At 31.7% G+C, this 22419-nt stretch overlaps 1 protein-coding gene and 1 long non-coding RNA gene across 2 annotated transcripts; one reads left to right on the top strand and one right to left on the bottom strand.

Moving 5' to 3' along the window:
* The first annotated feature begins 1717 nt into the window (after positions 1–1717).
* Positions 1718–3370, top strand: LOC128158320 (uncharacterized). Its single transcript, XR_008239958.1, has 2 exons — positions 1718–1803; positions 2992–3370. It is a non-coding gene; the product is annotated as an uncharacterized LOC128158320 (long non-coding RNA).
* Positions 3371–10704: 7334 nt separating this feature from the next.
* Positions 10705–21500, bottom strand: LOC128158316 (protocadherin Fat 4-like). The gene is made up of 16 exons (XM_052821099.1): positions 21347–21500; positions 20320–20633; positions 19610–19712; positions 17368–17597; positions 17032–17149; positions 16639–16881; positions 16411–16544; positions 15945–16041; positions 15521–15652; positions 15083–15217; positions 14708–14978; positions 14066–14572; positions 12241–13469; positions 11799–12075; positions 11240–11388; positions 10705–10919 (listed from the first exon to the last, which is right to left on the bottom strand). Exons 1-16 carry the CDS (start codon positions 21498–21500, stop codon positions 10705–10707), a joined length of 4308 nt encoding a protein of 1435 aa, XP_052677059.1.
* Positions 21501–22419: the final 919 nt, after the last annotated feature.

The following is a 22419-nucleotide window of genomic DNA, read 5'->3' on the forward strand; positions in this document are numbered from 1 at the left end:
GTCAGTACATTGTCAGTAAATGTCTAAAGGACAATATATGATAAGGGCCTAAAATGGCACCCTAAAATGAACATCATCATTTTACTGTAATTTTTTGTTTTCTTTCTACAGATATATATGGGATGTTTATACATAATGTTCATTTTGATTCAAGTGCCCACAATTTAGAAATATGGTATAATGAAGACAGCCTTTTCCCGTCGTTTTTGCATTTTTAGCATAAAACAGCTTGTTTTCAAGCAGTTTTTCTTTCAGAAAACATAAAGCGCATGCTTGAACAAACAAAATATTTTAATCAGAGATGTAACTAGCCAATACTTATAACTGACAAAAAATTTGTTTTAAGGTAAGAAAAATGTCAATTTTTGACTGATTTTGATTGAATTATAGAAATAGCGTCACCTCTCACGTCATATCCTGCACATGAGTGCAACAAAATCAAATAAATATGTGAAAGATATATTTTATATCAACTCCTTAAAAAATAATATAACATTTTAATATTCCCGAAACACTTTAAAAATGGCGAGTTATGGGGGCCAAATTCAATTCATATCATATATAATTCTTTATCAGTAAAAATTGAGAATGTTAGTACTTTTTGACTTAGTAGTGATGGTGAACATGTATTTTTAAGTTACTTGAGACACTTGGGTAACGTATTACTATTTGTCGTCCGTTGGCAATTTTATAATTCTTGACTTCATAATCAAAAACCTGTCCTGTAAAATGGTAACTTAGCCATATTGAATTAAATATGTGATGCTTTATCATATACTTCGGTTCAGAACTATTTTTGACACAGATCCTCGCTACAAATCTTCAGTGAACCAGTTTTTGAAGATTTTCCTGTATCGCGTCACTATTCCTTCCACCAATGTTGATTGAAAATGGATTTTGTTAAGGATATATTAAAAAATAAGGGAACTCATATAGGTGTATACAGTTATCAACGAGTGAATCCTCACACGATGCAATGAAAAACGAAACGGTTTTCTACAGACAAGAACTTACCGAAATAATGCCTCCCAAGACTTTATTTGCTACCAGTAAGCATTCTTAAACCTGAACAAATCGTTGGCGACGTGTAGTATTCCTTTCATGGTTTTAGGATTTTATGCATTTTTTCTTACTTTATGTGCATATTCTGTTTGGAAATAATGCATTGACCTGATACTTTGATGTTAGTATTCTCCTGGCTAGGAAAAAGTGCGTAAAATATACTTTAATCTGTTGAAAGATCTGCGGCTTCAGTGGGAGTTGTAAGGATACCGGTGATGAAAAAGAAATATGGCAAACAATGCTTATCTACGAGCGGTGTTCAACTTTAATCAATACTTTTTAAATCTGAATCAATGTATTCGTCTTAGCACCGTGGTTTGATGATTTTAGAGTCTTATTTTTGTCTTCAAGCAATCAACAAAAATGTTCTTGCTGTTTCGTATTTGTTTTGCATATCACTATTAACCATCTTTTAAAAAAAAAAAAGGGGGGTGGTTGCATTGAAGTTCTTGAGTACGGATCTTAAATTTCATATTTAATGGGCAGTTAAGCCATATAATTGCTTTTAAGTGTTCTGTTATGATATCGTTCACTTGTTGAATTAAACCCTTGACCTATATATATATATAAATATATATATATATATATATATATATATATATATATATATATATATATATATATATATATATATATATATATATATATATATATATGTGTGTCTGTGTGTGTCACATGTAAAGCATTCCGTTGCCATTATTTGGTATCAACAGAAGTTCTAGTATAATTCCACACAAAAAGGTAGGGTTAGCTATCTTCTAATTGATTTTGTGTTATTCTCTGTTGATTTAACTGATATATGTTAGATTTCAATAGTTTTAATCTTTTGTCGCACTCTTAATTCATGTCTGTGTTAATACTCTCCATATTTCATGCAGTTAGAGTGTGATACATTTAATACTTAATGTTGGTTAAGCAATCAACTTAACATGTATGATTACATGTTGTATGTTGAGTATTCTAATTTATGTAAAGAGTTGTGAAATATGATCCGTTACTTAAAATAATAATTATTATACGATGGGGGAACGATTAGTCAATTTCGAGTCTCATGATATATAAATGCGCTTCTTCAGTTGATAGAAGATGATTTAACAGATATTAGACTCTTCACTCTTCAAGCAATGAACATATATCAAAATTACAGAGAATTATTGATATTATTTTGAGAAAAAATTAAAAATAATATCAAATGGACTTTGTAACATTTTTAGAACTACCCTCTTCATGCAAGTTCAGTATTAAACAGGTATTATATTTTTTACCGAATAACGTCATTATTCTCATTTTTTCTCTTTCTAAATGCATATATATGTATGCAACGGTATTCTGTATAATTACGGTTTTTTATTTAAATCAAATAAGCATTAAATCTTGGGTGAATTTTGGTGTCTATATAAATCTATACTATCTATCTATTCTGAAATTCCTGCGATATTAACCTTGTTTTTCTTCTCCCAATCTCGGGATTCTTAATATCGATTTACAAACTCGCCACCTTTTGAAGGCAAGTCTTGCTTTGAGTAACATCTTACTCAGAAAGGCTCCCAGTAAGAATAATTATATCGCTGTGATGTAACTCCCACTGGGGAAGATAAAAATATTTGTCTATTCAATTAAACATATTGCATCGAGTCTCTTATCAAAATACGTTGTAGATAGGAAATGTTATTTTTAGAAAAAAATGCTTTTATTAAAAAAACAATATTGCATCGAAAATATTATTAAAAAGAAGAAAAAAAGAAATAGAGAATTAAGTTAAAGAAAAATAGCTAATTCTATAAATTTGCTATTTTTGAAATTAATATTGCGTCGAAAATATTAATGAAATAAAAAGATTTTTTTTTCAAATATCATTTACTATTTCTATAGCAGGGTGAACCAAAGTTGGAAAATAATTGAAAATTAATAGAAACCTGTTTATTTTAGGTTTCAGATCCCTCAAGATGAAAGCGATCATTTTAACACTTTTTGTGGGACTATTCCTGCATGGGTGTGAAGGGTACGTACCGTGGTGTCCGGCTTATATGCAGAATAGCACCTGCTTCTGTGGCTGTTACGATACGTTATATTATTGCCAGAGAAACTGTGAGGGCATGTCATACAGCGCGCGTAATAGGTGCCTGATATCGTGTGCAGACAGGTACTAACGCTACAACAGAAGCTGCCTGCCTCTTCCAGGCTAACTGCTGATGGACTGACAATGAAAACCTATTTGGAATAATCTTTAAGACCAAATTATATGAACCATGAACGAAAAATTTAAAGAAATGTTACATGTATAACAATACAATATGTACAATTACAATGGTTTTATTTTCTTTTGAAATACGTTTGCATTGTTTGATGTTTCTGTTTTGTCAAAATTAACTTTAAATTTGAATAACAAATTTTAGAGGTTTTTAATTAACTAACGCTAAAACGATCTTTTGTAGCAGTTTTAACAAGGGCTTGAACTTCAGGCGTCGTCAAGCTCACATTTAATGAAAGCTAATAGATATGAATAGATTGAATGAAACGACAATTGTCCCACTGAATCCATGTCTACATATAACAGTTGAAATAGCGTCAATTTAATTCAGAAGTACAATTCTTTGGGAAAAAAAACCCTTTCAGATTTCGAAAGTATATGAATTTTTCTTATAGAAAATCAGTATATACACAACATTTGAAGAAAAGATATATAATTCACTGCTTTATCCGCATAGATTCATCTGCACATATGTTTCTTTTCGTTTAAATGTTTTACGCCCTTGAACTAAAAATAATTATATGTCTGATATGAGTTGACCAAAAAAACCCAAAAAACAAAAAACAAAAAACAAAAAAAACAAACCCCCCCCCCAAAAAAAAACCAAAAAAAAAAACCGTGGTCAAAGGTTGGGAGACGTTGTATTGATAACCTTCGACATTCTGTAACGAGCTTTTACATTACTTATTACTTTGGAAAAGGTATATTTAAGACTTTTTTGTGATTTCAGTAGCGGGAATTAGATTAAATGCATTGTTATAATATTCATAAAGATACTTACCTGAATTCATGCCTACAGTCTTGGAAGATAAACTAAATGCATTGCTATGTTACGTAATATGCTGGTCATAAATTGTGAAATTCAGTACCCATAAGGTAGGGGTATAGGTCTTTAATTGGGGTTGGATACGACAAATATGTCTTAAGAGTGGACATTTTAAGAGTGTATGTCAATTAAGACATCGGGTAGCCAGTTGTTTGTCATCAAATAAGAGTTGTTACAGTTTTCACTTCATCTTGAAAACCGCAGTGTAAAATTGTAACATGGCGATATTAAATTAAATATGTGATGATTTATCAAATACTTCCGGTCAAAACTATTTCTATTACAACTTCTCGCTTCATATCTTCAGTGACCTAGGTTTTGAAGATTTTTCTGTATATTCCCCGTCACTATTTCAAAACCAAATTTGATTTAAAATGTATTTTGTCAAAGATAATTGTGTAAGAAGCATATAAATTATGTATGTTTAATTAAAAGAAAACTGCAAATCACGTTAAATATCAAGGATTTAATCCTGACAACGCAATGAAAACAAATTGTTTTGTTAATATGTTTTATAGACAAGAACTTACCAAAATAATGCTACCCATGTCTTTTATTTTTCAACCAGTAACTTGAGTAAGCATCTTTTATCAATACGTCTTAACTATGAATCATTCTTTCTTTTTAAGCACCAGATTTTAACGATTTTTTAACGATCTTATAGTCTTAATTTTTATTTAAACCAATCAACGGAATTGTTCTTGCTGTTTGGATTCTGTTTAGCATACAACTGTTTGCTCAAAATAAAAAGGAATTTTTTGCACTACTGTTTCATGGTATTTATTTAGAAATTAATTCCTTCATTGCATTTTTTTTCAATTTATATTGTGCAGATCATCAGTGTATTAAAAAATACTGTATTTGTATTATTTTCAATTTAATTTTGCAAGAGTGAAATTGATACGATTGGTCAGTGATAAACAATTTGAAAATATATTGCTTATAATGAATCGTATTGATGGTTTTGATTATTTTAAGTAATTTAGACGTTTAACCAACAAAGACGATCCATTAAGATATTAAAGAAAGCGTTGGAAGATTATCTAATATATCATGCATTTTACAGATAGAGATAACTATTTATTAAATAGTCTCAGAGAAGAATGTGTTATCTGAAACCTTAAGACCTGCTCATAGTTGTAAAGAAACTGAATGCTGAGTCAAATTAGGTTGTATTGCGTCTATTATGCTATGCTTAAAAATAAACTATAACTGCAAGACTGAAGCGTCTTACATATTCATGATAAGAGACATTACTTAATACACTCCTTTTTGAATGTAGGTCATCATAATCACAACAGTGATAAATAAACAGGGAGGTACACTCAAGAAAAAATGTTTTTAGAAGATTGTTGATCTACATTTTATAGAACTACGTCATATTGACTATTGCATTGTTTGAGAGAGAGAGAGACAGAGAGAGGCTTTACAATATTTTAGTAAAAAAAAAAACTAGCTCAAATTGCTGTGCGCCGTTGCACTTTTTGAACACGTAAGGAACTGTAGCTTCTAGGTCGTCCGTCCGAATTGTTTTCGGACCGGGAGATACAGACCTGCAGCTACACACTTAATGAACAGTCAGCGATATAAATTGTATTTTTGTACATTTGATTTTTGCAACGACAGTTTTATTCCAGTTGGAATCTTGGATTACATCAATTTTTTTAATAGTACACAGGTCTACCCTAACGATTTCTGCTTTTTCTTTTATCAACCAATAGGCCTTCATCATTTTCTTGGAAATCTTAAGCTGAATAAAATAAACTCATGTGAACAAATTATGACTCAAACCTAGCATAATTGTGAGCTCTGTATTTTGCTTATAATTCTGCAATTGACGCTGAAATTTTGTTTGATCATTAGAAATGTCTCACTAAATGTTAAATACTTGTACAAAACAAATTAAAGGATGATATACTGTATATAACTTCTCTCTGGGGGCTTCCTATTTATACAATAGTTAATGTGAAATCTACATCAATTTTGATAGTTTTTCAGACACGAGTTATTAAAAACTACACCGTTAAATCAGTTTCCTTAGTTTTGACATATTTCTGTTGCGGGGATACAGGAATTATCGCTATTCTTATGAAATTAGTAAAGCAGAAAATTATCCTGGTTTGTAGTAATTTGTAATTTTTGAATAATGATGAAAATAATGGGTGGGCCTCAGTAAAATAGAATGATGTGCCTGTCAATACTGTAACATTGATTTTTATAGAAAAATAAATATTACTTAAGATGCCGGGATATATATTCAGACCTACTATGAATGCCATTTGAAATTAAAATATGTTAACAAGCAACTAAAAATGTTTACTCTATTGTTTTAAGGTATATTATAAGCGATGTCTTTAACATTTATTCAATTTTGTCTAGGTAGCCAATTGGTTTTGTTCCCCTAGATTCCATTATCTTCAGATGGCCGACTTCCGTCTGTTGGCGATCGTATCCACTTTCTATCTCTAGTATCTGGGTCCTCCTCGTACACCCATCCTGTTACTAATAGAGTTACTTTTTCATTAAAACCAAAACTTACCTAACGACTCGCGTGTTATTAAGTATATGTGTTATAACTGTATGTAGAAAACAATATCAATAAAAAGTGATGTAAGATTTTAAGTAAACAAGAGGCCCATGGGGCCACATCGCTCACCTGAGCAACAATGGGCGTTCAAAAGATATTGTGCCATATGGTCCCTCGGCAGAATAACAAAAAATAAATATTGTAAAGTATTCGAATTTTACACTTATTTTTGCATACACGTAATCTTTGACATTGTACCTTCATGAGATACTATTTTTTACCAGAATAAGAAAATCCTACGCAAGATATAAAATAAACATTTGGTAGGGGTACACTGTTGTGTTGGTAACTTCCAATTCCCTATATTTTCGTTCTGCGCCCCCCCCCCACTTTGTAAAGCGATCAAAATATATGAGAGCATATAGGTACATTTTTTTCATCAACTACTTACTAGTTATTGTATATAAAAAAAATATATTATAGTTATTGTTTTTTATTTAAAAAATCCTACATGTATAGATGTGAAGAAGAAAATTGTACCTCAATATGCTCAATTCCTCAAATCAAAAACATTCAAAAATTTCATTTGTCTTCTCCATTAAAATTAAAACTTTTCCGCTGTGATATTTTCTTAGGAATAGCGATAATTACTTTATCCCCGCAACAGAAATGTGTCAGAACTATGGAAACTGTTTTAAAGATGTCGTTTTTATTTACTCGTGTCTGAAAAAACATCAAAATTGATGTAGATTTAATTTCACATTATTTATTGTATAAAGAGGGGCCCCAGAGAGTAGGTATATACAGAATATCATTCTTTTATTTTGTTTGTACAAGTATTTAACATACTCTAATTCATATAGAATTTCTAATGTTCAACCAAAATTTCAACGTCAATTGTAGAATTATAAGCAAGATACAGAGCTCACAGTTCGCCTAGGTTTGAGTCATATTTTGTTCACATGAGTTTATTACATTCAGCTTAAGATTTTTAACTTTCACCATTTAAAATGGGAAAAATGGCCTATAAGATTTTCAATTCTTCTATTCACTAAAGACCAGTTCACTGGTATTTGATTTTCAAAATCAGTTTATACAAATGTACAAAAACACAGTCAAGGATCACATGTACAGTAGGAGTAATAATCACAGGATGAAGCTCTGCCATTCAGTCAACTGAATAATAACTGAATGGTCTGGAAAGGTGACTGAATGGCACAGCTATGCCATTCAGTCACCTTTCAGTTACCTTTCAATTACCTTTCAATTAACTGAATGGCAGAGATTCATCCTGTCAATGACCAAAAAAGGTTAAGTTAACAATACAATAAGTTGTTCAAGTTGGTTTCTGCAAGAACAGACGTTGAAAATTTTCTTAATAAATATTGACAACTTTTTTACTGTTTTAATCTTTAGTTTTTACGATCTGTGTACAAACATAGAATTGAGAGCAAATCTCTATATCTCGCTTATAATTCAAAGCTTAACACTCAAATATGGTTAGTAAATAGAAATTGTAAACAATTAAACACAAGAAACATGCACTATAACAAATAAAGAACACAATTTATTTTTTCGAAATGAATCATATATATATATATACATGTATATACCTACATATTTCCGTCAGCGAAATCAAACTCTATTTAAACTGAATAAACTCGAGAAAATGCCGAGCATCTCAACAAAACATATTGCATTAATCTACCATTACGCAAAAGATAATGCCGAATTGCCAATAAAATGAATTGTATTTCAGTACTTTTTTGATACATCAGATTTTGCTTAATTTGCGCAGGTAAACAATAAACTGTTTGATTTACCGAAGTCTCTGATTTCATACGTAAACATCACGAAATACAGACGATAGGTCCTAGGTTACAAAGCATAAATAATGAAAACGAAACGAAAATAAGAACAAGCTAACACCAACGTCATGTGTGAAAACTGTCAACGCATTGAAATATTTAGCTCAATTTACTTAACAAAATCGGCACCAAGATATTTTGCATGTTTCAAAAACTTCCCTTCATACGCTAACTGTTACACAACAAGCAAATTCATCATAGTCAGATCGACCCTTTTTCGTATAATGTCATGGCTGCTTTAAACAAAGAACCTCGTTTTAGAAGTATAGAATACGAGTCTTGGTAAAATGGGTATGCAAACCCGGGCCATGGCAAAATAAAAGCCGGGGCAAATCGGCAATCGTCAATTCCAAATACGCATTATTTTGCAGCAATATTTACAGCGAACAAAAATATACTGGTCCATCAAATATCCTGAAATTTTAAGATTGAGATTGGCAGATTAATAACTACCAATCTTTTGTTTTGCCCAGGCCAAGTCTTGCCTACCCATTTTATCGGATGCCGAACCCGAAGCTATTAAACTGATTGAAACACGCCTTTCCTTTATTATTATTTTCGTAACAACTCAGATTTGAAACAGAATTAGCCCTTAATTTTTGAAATTTATATTTTCCTTCCCATAAGGATAATTTATGCTTAATTACGTTGAATTGGACTCAGTAGTTCTTGAGAAGAAGATTTTTAAAAATGCTTTCCCCTTTTTCTACAGTTTCAAGGTTTTCTCCGCTTTGAATACAGATCGGACTTTTATTTCTGCAATTTATATTCGCCCTCTCATAAGGATGCTTTGTGCCAAATTTGGTTGAAATTGGATAAGCGGTTTTAGAGAAAAAGTTCACAATGTAAAAAGTTTACAGACTGACGGACGGACAGACGGACGACGGACAAAATATGATCAGAATAGCTCACTTGAGCTTTCAGCTCAGGTGAGCTAAAAATGATGCAGGTAAATATTATAGGTAAATTCTGTTTTCATGACTTGTTACGGTTCACAATAAACATTAGTAAACTTCCTAAACTGGTTAATACCGTTGAAAATTAGAAAATAAATACATATTTCATTAAATTTATGTTTTTCATTGTCATTTACAACTGTATATTTTTCCTTTTTGATTTAAATATTTCATCAGATTTGTTTACTAAAGCTACTTATACATACCTATGTCATAACCACGTCTCATTTTTCTGCCATCTTCAACCCCTGTGTTTGAAGTTAATTTTGGGGTCAGTGTTTCTGTCAGCTGTTGGGATTTGCGATGGTCAGAAAATGATTCTGTTTTCCAGATATTTTCAGGACGATTGTAGGAAGATGTCGGTATGTAAGGTCCAGAAACTTGTTTCGTAGTCACATGAGTAAATGAGTTTTCTGTAGCCATGATAATAAAAACACCAATTTAAATCTTTTCTTATATGTAATTAAAGGACTTTATTATTGATAGACGAGTTCAAGTAATTGACCCTTCCACCCATTTTATTTAAGTAAAGGCAATATGTACGATTTCTTACACAAACAAAAGAGCACTTTTAATAATTAATACAACTTTAAACTTAATCTTTATGAGTTAAATCGTAGTATTTGTCTACTGATTAGCCTATCTATCTTAATAAGCATTATACTTAAAAATATCGTAAGCTATTTTTTGTTTGCATACATTATGTTGAAAAATTGTCCCTCTTTTTCTTGAAATAAGTGGCAGAAAAATTCTGATCATTTACAAAACCTACCAGAAAAATTCTCGGCCATTTCATTCATTTGATTGTTTTGGTCTGCATTTTGGTCTGTTTTCTTGTGACTATCTTTCTTTGACATCAATGAGTGTTCTTTTGTTGTTTGCCTATTTGTTTTTTTCAAAAAGAAACCTCTACCAATGAAATATCGGAATCCTGAATAGTATATCAAACCATTGAAAGGCTGATAAACATATAATTATAGTTTGTATTAAATTTCTGAGCAAAAAGTAAACCATATTCAAGTAGTGTCATTTTTGGATTTTGTAATCTAATTATTCATATATCCTCTTCAATGAATTATCTCATTATTCATATATCCTCTTCAATAAACGTTTAAAAACAGATTAAAATTTCTTACATAAAAATGTTGCCGTACAATTGTATTAAAGCTGTATCTTTTTCACACCAGCATGTAATCCTAAATCAAGTTGGATACTTACTTATTTCGTTTGCACCACCTCCTTCTCCAAGCACAGTAGATCAGAATGATGGTTGTGATAGCTAGAAGCGCCAGCAGGGGCAACGACAATCCTAGCGGAAGTGCCAAGACATCGGTGCTGTCTGACAAACGGGATACAGTTGGATCTGGATAAACTAGATCTGATCCATACTGGACTACTTTAATCACAGAGAAATCTCCCCATTTCTTACCTAGATAGCAAAAGATGTAACTTTTTTTTATAAAATAAAAATAAAAACGCTCAATACTCACTCAGTTTTTTCTATCTAAGACATCATTTCATTTTGGAAATTCTGAAAAATTCATTCGACAATCAGAACCAGTTAATTCAACCGTATGATGTGTTTATTAATTCTAGGCATTCAACACAGTCATCATGTACATATGTATATATCAAATGTTTGCAGATAACATTTTTATTTTCATACTTGCAAATTTGCAAGAGACCTTTACAATTTTTTTTTCTTCTAGGTGATATGCATGAGATATTTATATAAATATATTTGTTTACCATTAATATCCACTGTTGGTCTGTTGTTTTGGTCTAGTTGCAAAACAGGAAGGAATTCACCATTTGTCACAAAAACCTTTTCTATGTTTAAATACTTGACGTCGTTGGTTTCATTATTTTTTACTGCATACACGTAAACCACTATGTATCTGAAATAAGAAATTAGATGTTGCAATGTTGTTTTGCAAAAAGTAAAGGTGCGTATCACCATCATTATACTGTATTGAAATCATTCGAAGGTAAAAATCGTGAGCCGTGCCTTTTGAAATAAAAAAAAATACACCACCTCCTTCCCCCGCCCCCCCCCCCCCCAAAGACCACTATTCTGATTATCAGTACATATATCAAATATATTCAAAATGCTTTGAATGAGTCCATATCCACAGAAATTGGATATATATTAGTCATTTTAAATAGATAATATACGTTTAATTAAAAAAATAATAATAGACAATTAGAGCTTAAAATATTATAAACGACATATTTTTTCGATATTTGTATTCATTTTTAAGATCAGAGATCAAAAATTATTTTTTATCATTCATATTTCTGAACTCACGTGTCTTTTTCCTGTATGCACCATTTTCTGACATAAGCATTGGGATAACATTTTGAGAGAGCTTTCTCTATTCTGTTTAAAAAGTCGAGTTCCTTTTGAAAATAATCAGTCAATGTCATGTCCAAATGAAATACTATGACTGAGAGATCCGGGTCAAATCGATCAATTCGAACCTTGGCAGGATCTTTAGAAAAAAGGAACGGATCTCCATTGTCACGTCCATTTATTTTAATGATGTATTTAGAGAGCAACATATCGGATTTCACAGTAACCACGCCTAAAGAGAAATGAAAAAGTCGTGAAAGTTTTAATGTTATACATTTTAACATATGCGTCTTTGTAAGGAAAAGTTAGCACCTAGTAAAGAGTATGCCTTTTCTCTTTATAAAATTGTTATATATTCATTCTCACACTACTGTATCAATATAGAAAATATATTCACCAAGTTGGGATACAAAAACTGGCAGAGAAGCGTCGTTTTCATTGATGTGATAGTTGATAGCGGCATTACGTCCGATGTCGGCGTCGGTGGCACTCACGGTAGTAATAACAGGGTCACACATATTTATAGACGACGCTTCTGTATTATAAAACAAGGGAGAGATCACTGGAGGGTTGTCATTTACGTCTTCAATTTGTATGTGTACTTTGACTTCTGATGACAGTGAGGGCACCCCACTGTCCCTTGCAATAACAGTAAGCGTGAAATATGGATACACCTCTCTGTCAACCTTTCGTCGCAGAAAGATGTTTCCCGTCTGACTATGCACCCCAAAGTATAGATTAGATCTTAAGGCCTCTTCCGACGTCATGTCAAGCTCGTATGCTATGACTGCATTTATTCCCAAGTCGTCATCAGATGCCCCGGCAGACAGAAAGTTAATCCCAGTTGTCTGATTTTCAAAAATAGTTGTTGAATAAAATGGCCGATTAAACACTGGAGCGTTATCATTGACGTCCGTGATTATTATATTGACCGTAATATTCGCTGATAGAGAAGGTGTCCCACCATCTTCTATTCTTAAACTAAAAATGTATTTTCTCTCCAGTTCACGGTCTAATGTTTCAGTAGTGTAGATGCTTCCATTATCTTGGTTGACCTTAAAATGAGTTTCTGATCCTCTCCAATACGTTGAAATGGAAAATGCTAGTTTTGAATTTATTCCTAAATCCTCATCTAATACTGAAATTGTCCCTACTTGAGTATCTATTTCAGCGTTTTCACCTATTGAAAATTCGAAAGAAAAATGTGAAGGCTTCGGAGCAACATCATTAACATCGGAAACATGCACTGTGGCAGTCACTGTAGTTGATCGAGGAGGATTTCCATTGTCAGATACCTTGATAGGTACTTCATAAAAGTCTTGGGATTCTCTGTTTAGCTCTGAAGCCGTCTGTACGGTACCTGTATTTTCCTCTATCTTGAAGACTGAATTCATTTCAGGTGACACAATTTCATACCTCAGTGTACCAAATGCTTCTCCGTCAGCATCAGAAGCATCGATACTAAATACAACGTAGTGCAAGGGAACATTCTCAGGAACAGTGGCAATGTACGTTCCTCTAACGATGGGGTCATTGTCGTTAACATCGGTGATATCTATTTCTAACGTCAACGTTCCCGTCAACTGTGGGGATCCATTGTCTGTTGCCGTGATAAGCATCTCATATCTAGATAGAATATAAAATAGCAAAATCAATATATCAAGATTACGGACTATGTAGCCATATTAATTTTATTTTAAAGACGCAAGTTTCCCTCGAAAATTTTCAACATGATTCATGCAGAGTGATATATTTTATACTTATAGGGACGCAGTTTTAAACAATGTGTATTATGAATGAACTTCATCAAAGCTTACTAATATGGATTACGAACATGCCAAACAACGTTTTTAGTTATTATATTTTGGTAAAAGAAATGTTCAAAAGTTTTTAAAAATTGAAAAACATTTATATTTATAACAAATATTTTCGATTGTATTTTTTTTTCTTTTTTCTACAGAAAAAAATTCTTTCTTCCACAAAAAACGTATACCTCAGTGTACATGCTTAAAAAGAGTTTAATGCCTAAAATTTAGACTAGGTGATTAAAAACAAACAGAAAATACATGGAATAACCTTTTTGATATATTTTTTATATATTTACATTGATTAGTTCTCAAGTATTAAACATTTAAAATAATACGTATGAAACAAAATATATTGGATACATGTATACATTGATTATAAATACAGTAGATTAAAAGGTGTAAAAAGGGCACTACCTTTTAGTTTTTTCCCTGTCCAAATTATTAGAAACCTTCACAACACCAGTGACAGAATCCACTATAAAAGGTATGTTTGACGTTGACTTATAAACGACCATGTTGTTATCATCAACAGATGAGTCCTTGTCATAAGCATAAACTCGAGTTACGGTTTGTCCAACTTGTGTATCTTCTGAAATTCTCTCTTTTTGTTTAAGACTTAAAAAACTTGGCGCATTGTCATTTTGATCTAAAACATGGACAATGACCGTGCACACACTTGACAGCGATGGAGATCCAAGGTCCGAAGCTTCAACCAGCAAAAGCGCAGATCGTTGTGATTCATAATCTAATTGCGCATTGAGAGTAATAATCCCATTGTTGGCTTCAATATCAAACTGCAAATTCTCATTTCCTTTGACAATGTTGTATTGAACTTTTCCATTCGTATCTCCAATGTCTGGATCCTCTGCAGACACAATTCCAACTGTAGTGCCTGTCAATTTGTTTTCTTCGATGGAAAATCTAAAATTCATAAAACTTAAAATTAAAGCGATAGAAGCACCGCGTTTTATATTTTTTTTTATTAAAATGAATAATCTGTTTAGAATGACATAAGATTTAAAGATATATTACTCATAATAGGGATTTTTGAACAACGGCATTTCATTCACATCTTCAATCGTCACCGAAACAGTTGCTGTGGAAGTAAACTGTCCATCGGAAGCCATAACTAGGATATCTATGGTAGGCGCTTTTTCTCTATCGACCTGGGTTCGAAGTCTGATAATTCCTGTCCTTTGGTCAATCATAAATTCTGGATAGCTTCCAACAAAAGAGTAGGTCAAAGGATTGTTTTCTTCATCAGTAGCAGACACCACAGCAACATGTGTTCCTGTTCTATCAGATTCTCTGATAGTACTTATCACCACTGAAGAAAAAAAGTGGACATTGATTATCCCTCTGTTCATTTCTGATTTAACATCGTAAAAATGTGACCAGGAAATGTAAGTAATGTGACATTATATACAATACCGCCATTGAGGAATTTGGGAACACTCTCGTTTTCATCAATGACATTAATTGTAAATCTCATCGTGTTAGATAGTGATCCATCCGTAACGTCTATCAGGATACTGTAAAACGATGTAGTTTCAAAGTCCAGTCGACCTACAATTATTCCATTACTAAAGTCACGATTGTTAGGTAAAATGCATGAACTCTAAACAAAATAATAGTCGTACAGAAGCCGGTCATTGTAATGAAAAAGTTTGATCGTGATCAAATGCATACTTATTATTTATTTGAGAAATATATTCTTGAACTATGGGTTGATTTCAAAATTCTTTATAAATGCATAAGTTTTGGAGAGCAAAAATGTTGAATAAATAAATCTTGGTTAAAATGTTTTTATTTCAGGGTCAAACTTGTAACAAAATTCTCTTTCAAAAGATAAACATGTATTCTGTATACCTTTCACTTTAAGTCTGTTTTGTGCATCTATATCGAAAGCGCTTTCATCGGGGGACTGGATAAGTGAATAAGATAATAGATTGTTGTCGAGATCTGTACATTCAAAATCAGGGATCACTATGTCACCAACGGCTACAATATATATTATCTATGTGTTAGAAAAACAATGGCAACAAATACAACGTACCTATGTAGATAAATATTTATTTATATCACTTGAGATCATACTTATTCAGTTGCTGTTCTGTACTTAATAGTTAGATAACGCAAGAGCTTCACTTTATTTAAATAATGTCCACGCTAATTGAATGTTTAGATAATGTGAGAACATAATTTTTTTTTTAATTTAATGTTTATGCTAGCGATTGATTTGATAAAACGTTGCAATGTGATATAACAAAATCATATAATCTATTGTTCATACCAGCATTTTCCGACACAGAGAATATCCCCGTAGATTGTACACAAAAAGGGGCGTGGTCATTTTCGTTGTCAACGTTGACAACAACCGTTCCTGTACCCTTCATAAATAATATCATTGAAAAATCATAATTAACAACAGGGAGATATTTTAAAAGAAATGATCTAAAAAAAATAGGGATGATATAACTTTAACCACAAATTTAATAAAAAGGCATCTAACAAATCAATTATATTTAGATCCTGTCAGATCTTAGTTTGAAGAGTGTACAATAATTCAAGTCGGTTTTAAAATTTTATTTTCTGCATATCTACATTTTCGTTAAATTCAAGTTCACAAAACGCAAAATTAACATACTATGGATGTTTAGACACTATAAAAGAAGTCTTCAATTGTAAAAAAAAAAAATGGAATCAAATACGCCAATCACAAAATACTTCCTAGGTGCATATGATTTGTTTTTACTCACAAAATTCCCACTGCTGTCTGTAACTTTCACAACAATTATGTACTGCTGGATAGTTTCAAAGTCTAAAAACTCCGTGAGTGATATTTTTCCTGTGTTTTTGTCAATGTAAAAGGTGTTTGGTTCTCCGTTTGGTACTGTTGGGGTAAAAAATGCATGTGCGTTTCAAATATTTCAATCATAAAACATTGAAAAACTATGGTTTATGCATAACACAATCTTACAATTTACCGTTATTTATCTGATATGACATCACGGCATGTGGAGGTGCGTCCCTGTCGTCTGCTATATATGTGATAACGTTGGAACCGATTGGTGCTATTTCGCTAACATTCACTGTATAGCTTGGTGCAATTGGAGAAAACTCATTTACAGGCGCCAACTGTACTAAAACCCATACCATGGTTATGTGAATGCCGTCCGAAACTTCTATAGACATATAGTACGATGTCAGTCCTTGGTCATAGTCCAATACTGCACAACAATAGGAGACATTGATGGGTAAATACAAAAAAATAAACTGTGATTTGAATATTTATGTTTTAAATTTTACCTAAGGATAATTTTGGACATAACATTATTGAAAAGTGTTTTTTTTTTAATAATTATTTTGAATGTAGGTACCATCAGCAACATTGATATCCCCTTGCAAGGTGATTTGAAAGTCGCCATTGTCACCAGATAAAATCTGGTAAGTTAGAACTGTTCCTGGGTCATTATCTGTACAACTGAGCGATACTATCTAAAAATTAATTAATTTGTTATTGTTAATATTTTATAAGGGAAAAATATAAAGCTTCTATGAGTAATCAAAAGAAAGAGATAGATAAACAGATAGATAGATAGATAGATAGATAGATAGATAGATAGATAGATAGATAGATAGATAGATAGATAGATAGATAGATAAAACAAAAGATAGATCAATAGATGGATAAATGACTGGATAAATAGCGTTACCGAAGAACCAACTGGCATATCTTCGTTGATTGTGACGTTATTTTCTGTATGTGTACATACGGGTACGTTGTCATTGACGTCAGTTACTGTGACGTTTACAACAGCCGTAGATGAGAGACCTCCGTCTGAAGCTTCTACTGTGACGTAATAAGATTTCTGAGTCGATTCGAAATCTACAGGACGCTTAAGGTATATTCTTCCTGTTGTCTGACTTATCAAAAATGTGTCATCTAATTAAAAAAAAAATTCGCATGACTTTTAAAAAATATGTCTCTTTGCATGATAAGTTCTTATTTAGTTCATTTTCAGTTGCTAGAACAACCGTTGTGAGGAGTTTTTTTTAACGTGAATAATGTTAAAGAGTGGGCACCAATATGTGCTTTTTTGGGAGAAAAATTAAAAAAAAAGGGAAATTGTCATATTTTATCTAAAAAATAATAGTATTGTTCACTGATGTGACATTTTATCATTTTAAAATTGAGGTTTATGGGGTATAATTGAATTCAAAATTTATTCATTAAGAATGAAATTCATCAAAATATAAATCATCCTAGCTAAAGAACGACAAATATTTTTGTTATTTTGTATGCTTAAATTATCTTTCCTAATTCATTCATTTCATTTTATTTAATGACTTCAAATCTAAAATTTGCACCGTTAATCCTTTTCCAGATTGAAGATTACCAATATAAATAAAAAATTAATCTTAAACAAAACCATGGGTAAGGCTTCAGCAAAAATACGTTTAAAAAGACGTTTTAATGTCAGATTAAAAATGTAAGTATTCGAATATTTACTCTACCTTTCAATTAAAAAACGACAAAATATATACAATATCATATGTTTTACAAAAAAATTCATTGATGCGCAAAACTAGCGTCGTTTCATAATCAAATTTTGCAACTGAACACTAATAAATCAGTAAAATTTATAAATGTTCCCAATATTGGTTCGTTATGAAAAGAAACCCAGGGCAGACATGTCTCTAAACACATAACGTGCAAGTATATATTACAGCCGAAAAAAACAGGTTTCTCTCTTCATGTAAGCTGTCATGTAAACTTTCAATCCAAGTCTCTGCATCGTTCATTTACTGAAATAATTCTTTTAGTTCATTCTCATCAATAACCGAACAACTTTTGACTAAAAATAAACCCTGTAAATGACCTTTAATTAACAGGAAGTCGAGTACTCATTATTGCTGTCTATATCTTTTGGACATTTGTTTTAGTAATTAATCGATAAAACGGCCAAAAGTTTAAACAGAATCTATCAACGTAAGATAAGGTGTAGGATTATAACATAAAAAATTATATCATAGACGCAATTCAATTATATTATAAACAATATTCTTTTCGATGTCCCTTCAGCCACAAGTAAACATATGAACGGAACACGTGCTCATAAGTGAACAGTAAAAATAGAGTGCGTTGTCTGTGTTAAAAGCTTTATTTTTTTGAGTGTGTCAAGTAAAAGAAATAATGTGCGTAAAAAATTAAGAGCAATGCCTGTATGTTTAACCTTAGGTGCGTGGGGATAAATCTTTGATCCGCCTCAGGTTACAGACGTAATGGCGTCTTAAAAGCAAGCAGTATTTTGTTAAATATTGTGTAATAGAATTGGTATCTTAGATATTTTTGTCACATAACGATGAAAATATTGTTCGAATTTGGACCGGAGCAAAAATACCCTGTCATAAAATTGAATTAGAAATCAAACATTCAGTAGTCATGTCTCGGCTTACCTTTATTATTGTGAGTTCAGAGATGTTTGAAGTAAATTTTCGTCGTTCCCATCTCTTAGTGTTTTAAGAAATTGTGTTATTTTTGTAGCTCAAAAACACAATTATATTGTTGTTTTATATAATCGGGAAAAAAGGCTAATCGGCAATAATGGGTACTTGCAAGTTACACTTTTTTTTTTAACTTAAAATTTCAAAAGTATCCAAAGACACCAAATATTATTTTTAAGAGTGACCTGGGTTTTTTTTAACCAATTACCAAGTCTAAAAGAAAAAAACAACATTTTAAATTCATGTTTCTTTCTTTTTAAATCACTCCTTTAAAGCAGTATGGAGATTTTTTATCTTTAACCTTTGTGATATATCAAGAAAGACTCAGTATTTAATTTAATATCAATTTCACCTCACAGAGATGTTACCAAATAGATAAAGTAGAGAACTTTAACATTTTAATAAACACGATATAATCAGGATTCAAATGTAAGCATTCACCCTTTTTACCTTTTCCTAGTAGTTTATACGTTACATGTCCGTGGGGTCCCGCGTCATCGTCCACAGCGGTCACAACGGAGATATTCGTACCCACCAAGGTGTCTTCTGGTATCTGGGGAGAGATTGAAATCATGTAGAACAGTTTAACTGGTAAATTGATCCCTGAACATAACAGAATAACAAAGACAAATGGAGTTTAATAACAAGACTACTTTTAAACTCTGTCCCAAAATATCCTCGATACACATTTTGCTTATTTGGATGATAATCAAAAATACCTCAGAGTTAAAACGATGTTTATGAAAAATTATGAAAAATTTCCTCCACGGTTTCTCTTTTGAACACTCCTCTAGCTTATATGGTTTCAATTCACGGCTAAAAAAAGTGTGGTGTCTACGGAGAATTTGTATTGAAACGGACCCAATGCGAGGTATTTCGAGCGATTTGCAAATGGAGAAAAAGATCTCAACAATCCCCGTTAGAAATCAGATTTATTTCTTTAGAGAAATGATAATGTGTGAATGAAATTTTCCCTGACATTTATTTCAATTTCACTTATTTCATAAGTAGAGGTATTTTTATTAAAACTTGCCCAAATGTGCTGCATAAATATATCGGGACAGACTATAAAAAATGATAATCGAGGTTTTTTTTTAACCCATTAATGTTTTCTAAAACTGAACTTTACAAAATTGTAATTCTAAATAGAATATACTTACACTTATGTATATCGGCCTATTTTGAATAGTCGGTACGAACTCGTTCACAGGTTCAATATTAACTTCAACTGTCATTGTCCCTGTTCTACGAGAATCACGGGTTGAACTATCAATACCAACGATGATAAGAGTGTATGTTGTGTCACCAGTGTCGTAGTCAATGACGTTATTGGTAGTGACGATTGAATCACCCACTATTGTAAACTTTGCGTCCGCGTCATCTCCTGACTCAATCAAAACTTGAGAACAGCCATCCTGTGCCCCTATGGGCTCTTTATCTTCATCAGTACAGGTGAAGTTCGATAGCAGACTATCTACAGAATAAAATGATGTTAACATATTAATAATATCATGGGACAGATTTTTAAGGTGAATACTCTTTGAAAAGCAAAACGGTACATATAAAAAAACTACTTTTTTATTATTCAACTATTTTTACAGAAAAAAAACCATTATATGATAAAGTTTAAAAAAATACTTCCCAATATAAATAATTTCTAATTAGCTCTTATCCATACGAGGTTTCGAGAATAGTAGGATAATATTTTTTATTATAAAAGATGATATACTGATCATGAACTCAATGTAAGTTTTACCATCATTTGTCTGATTTTGCTAAGTAAAAGCAACGTTTTATTATTTATTAAATTTTTTATATTTAATGCGAACTGGCTTATTATATTTCAAACACCTTTTTTAGAATAAAAAAATTATCGTTATTTATAAATATTTTTAGAGACAACTTTACTTTTTATAACCCTGGCGTCTAAAAAAAAATCTTACCAAATACACAATCCAGAGTCCAGATAATGACATTTTATAAAAAGGTTCTTTTGGGCATTTAATATTTTTTTTTTTTTTAAAATTCAGTTTACATATATTTGTTTGTACCCACACCTAATTTTTTGTCTGAAAAAGCTTCAATTACCTATGATATATACTACTAAAAAATGCGCTATTTTAGATTGATTGTTCAACATGTTTTTTTTCTCTTAGATGAAAAAAAAAACCAATTAAAATTTCTTACTTCCTTGTAAGCCCTCTTTTAATGTGACAACTCGGAATAATGGTTCGAAAACGGGAGTGAACTCGTTGACAGGGAGGACATTGATTGTCAGAGGTCCGCATTTATCCCCAAACTGCAAGTAATACTTCCCTCTTTCCGTAATCCTGTTAAACATTTATTTATTTTTGTTGTAACAGACAGTGAAACAAGTTTTGTAATTAAGAAAATCAAACCAACAAATATAAATGTAACAGTATAGAAATTAGTAAATTAAATCAGGCTTACGATTGTTTGAATGATTACATTGTTTATTTTGTAAAACTGCATTTAAAAAAATCAAACCTAAACAAGGTCAAGTGTAAAAAAAACAAATGCAATTTTTCAAAATTACGTATATTTATATATTCCTTTATTGTTAGCATTTCACTAACCATAAATTGTTGAAATTATATTGTCGATCTGTCTCAAAGTCTAAAGATTGAGCGATATAAAAATTTATCCCTTCAATATCAAATGGTGGTATAGGATCTTCTGAAACACCGACAAGTATATCTCCATCTCGATCCACGCCTTGAAATTTGTAAAGTGTAACAGATACAGCTGTGTCTTCTGTTATAACCAAAGTCTCTCCGCTAGCTGCCGGCCTGTTACAGAAAGGTCGGGCCGATTCTCCTTAAATCAGAAACCATACAAGTAAATAAAAATATTATTAAGAGGAATTCTAAAGATTAATAAAAAATGATTAACATTCATTGGTGAAAAATTTATTTTACACCACGTTTGTTTTTATGTAAGGCCTTTAACAAAACTGAACAAAATTTATTTTGCAAATTTATTTTGCAATGTTTGACAAACAAGTTCTACAACTCATCTCAATAACTCTCTTTAACATGAATGTTAATGCAAGGGGGTCATTGATGTGGTAGGAAGCCGCACTACCCGGAGAGAACCCACGTGTTTATTTCAATATATGGGGGACTACCATACCCTTCCACCTACAACCCCTGCTGATCACGAGGATTGAACTCTGATCGCAGCATTGAGAATTGTGTACCTTGTCACGAAACTACTGGATAAACTTTTGATAGACAAGA

The sequence above is a fragment of the Crassostrea angulata genome, chromosome 8 (genome assembly GCF_025612915.1).
Source record: "Crassostrea angulata isolate pt1a10 chromosome 8, ASM2561291v2, whole genome shotgun sequence".
Classification (NCBI taxonomy): domain Eukaryota; kingdom Metazoa; phylum Mollusca; class Bivalvia; order Ostreida; family Ostreidae; genus Magallana; species Magallana angulata.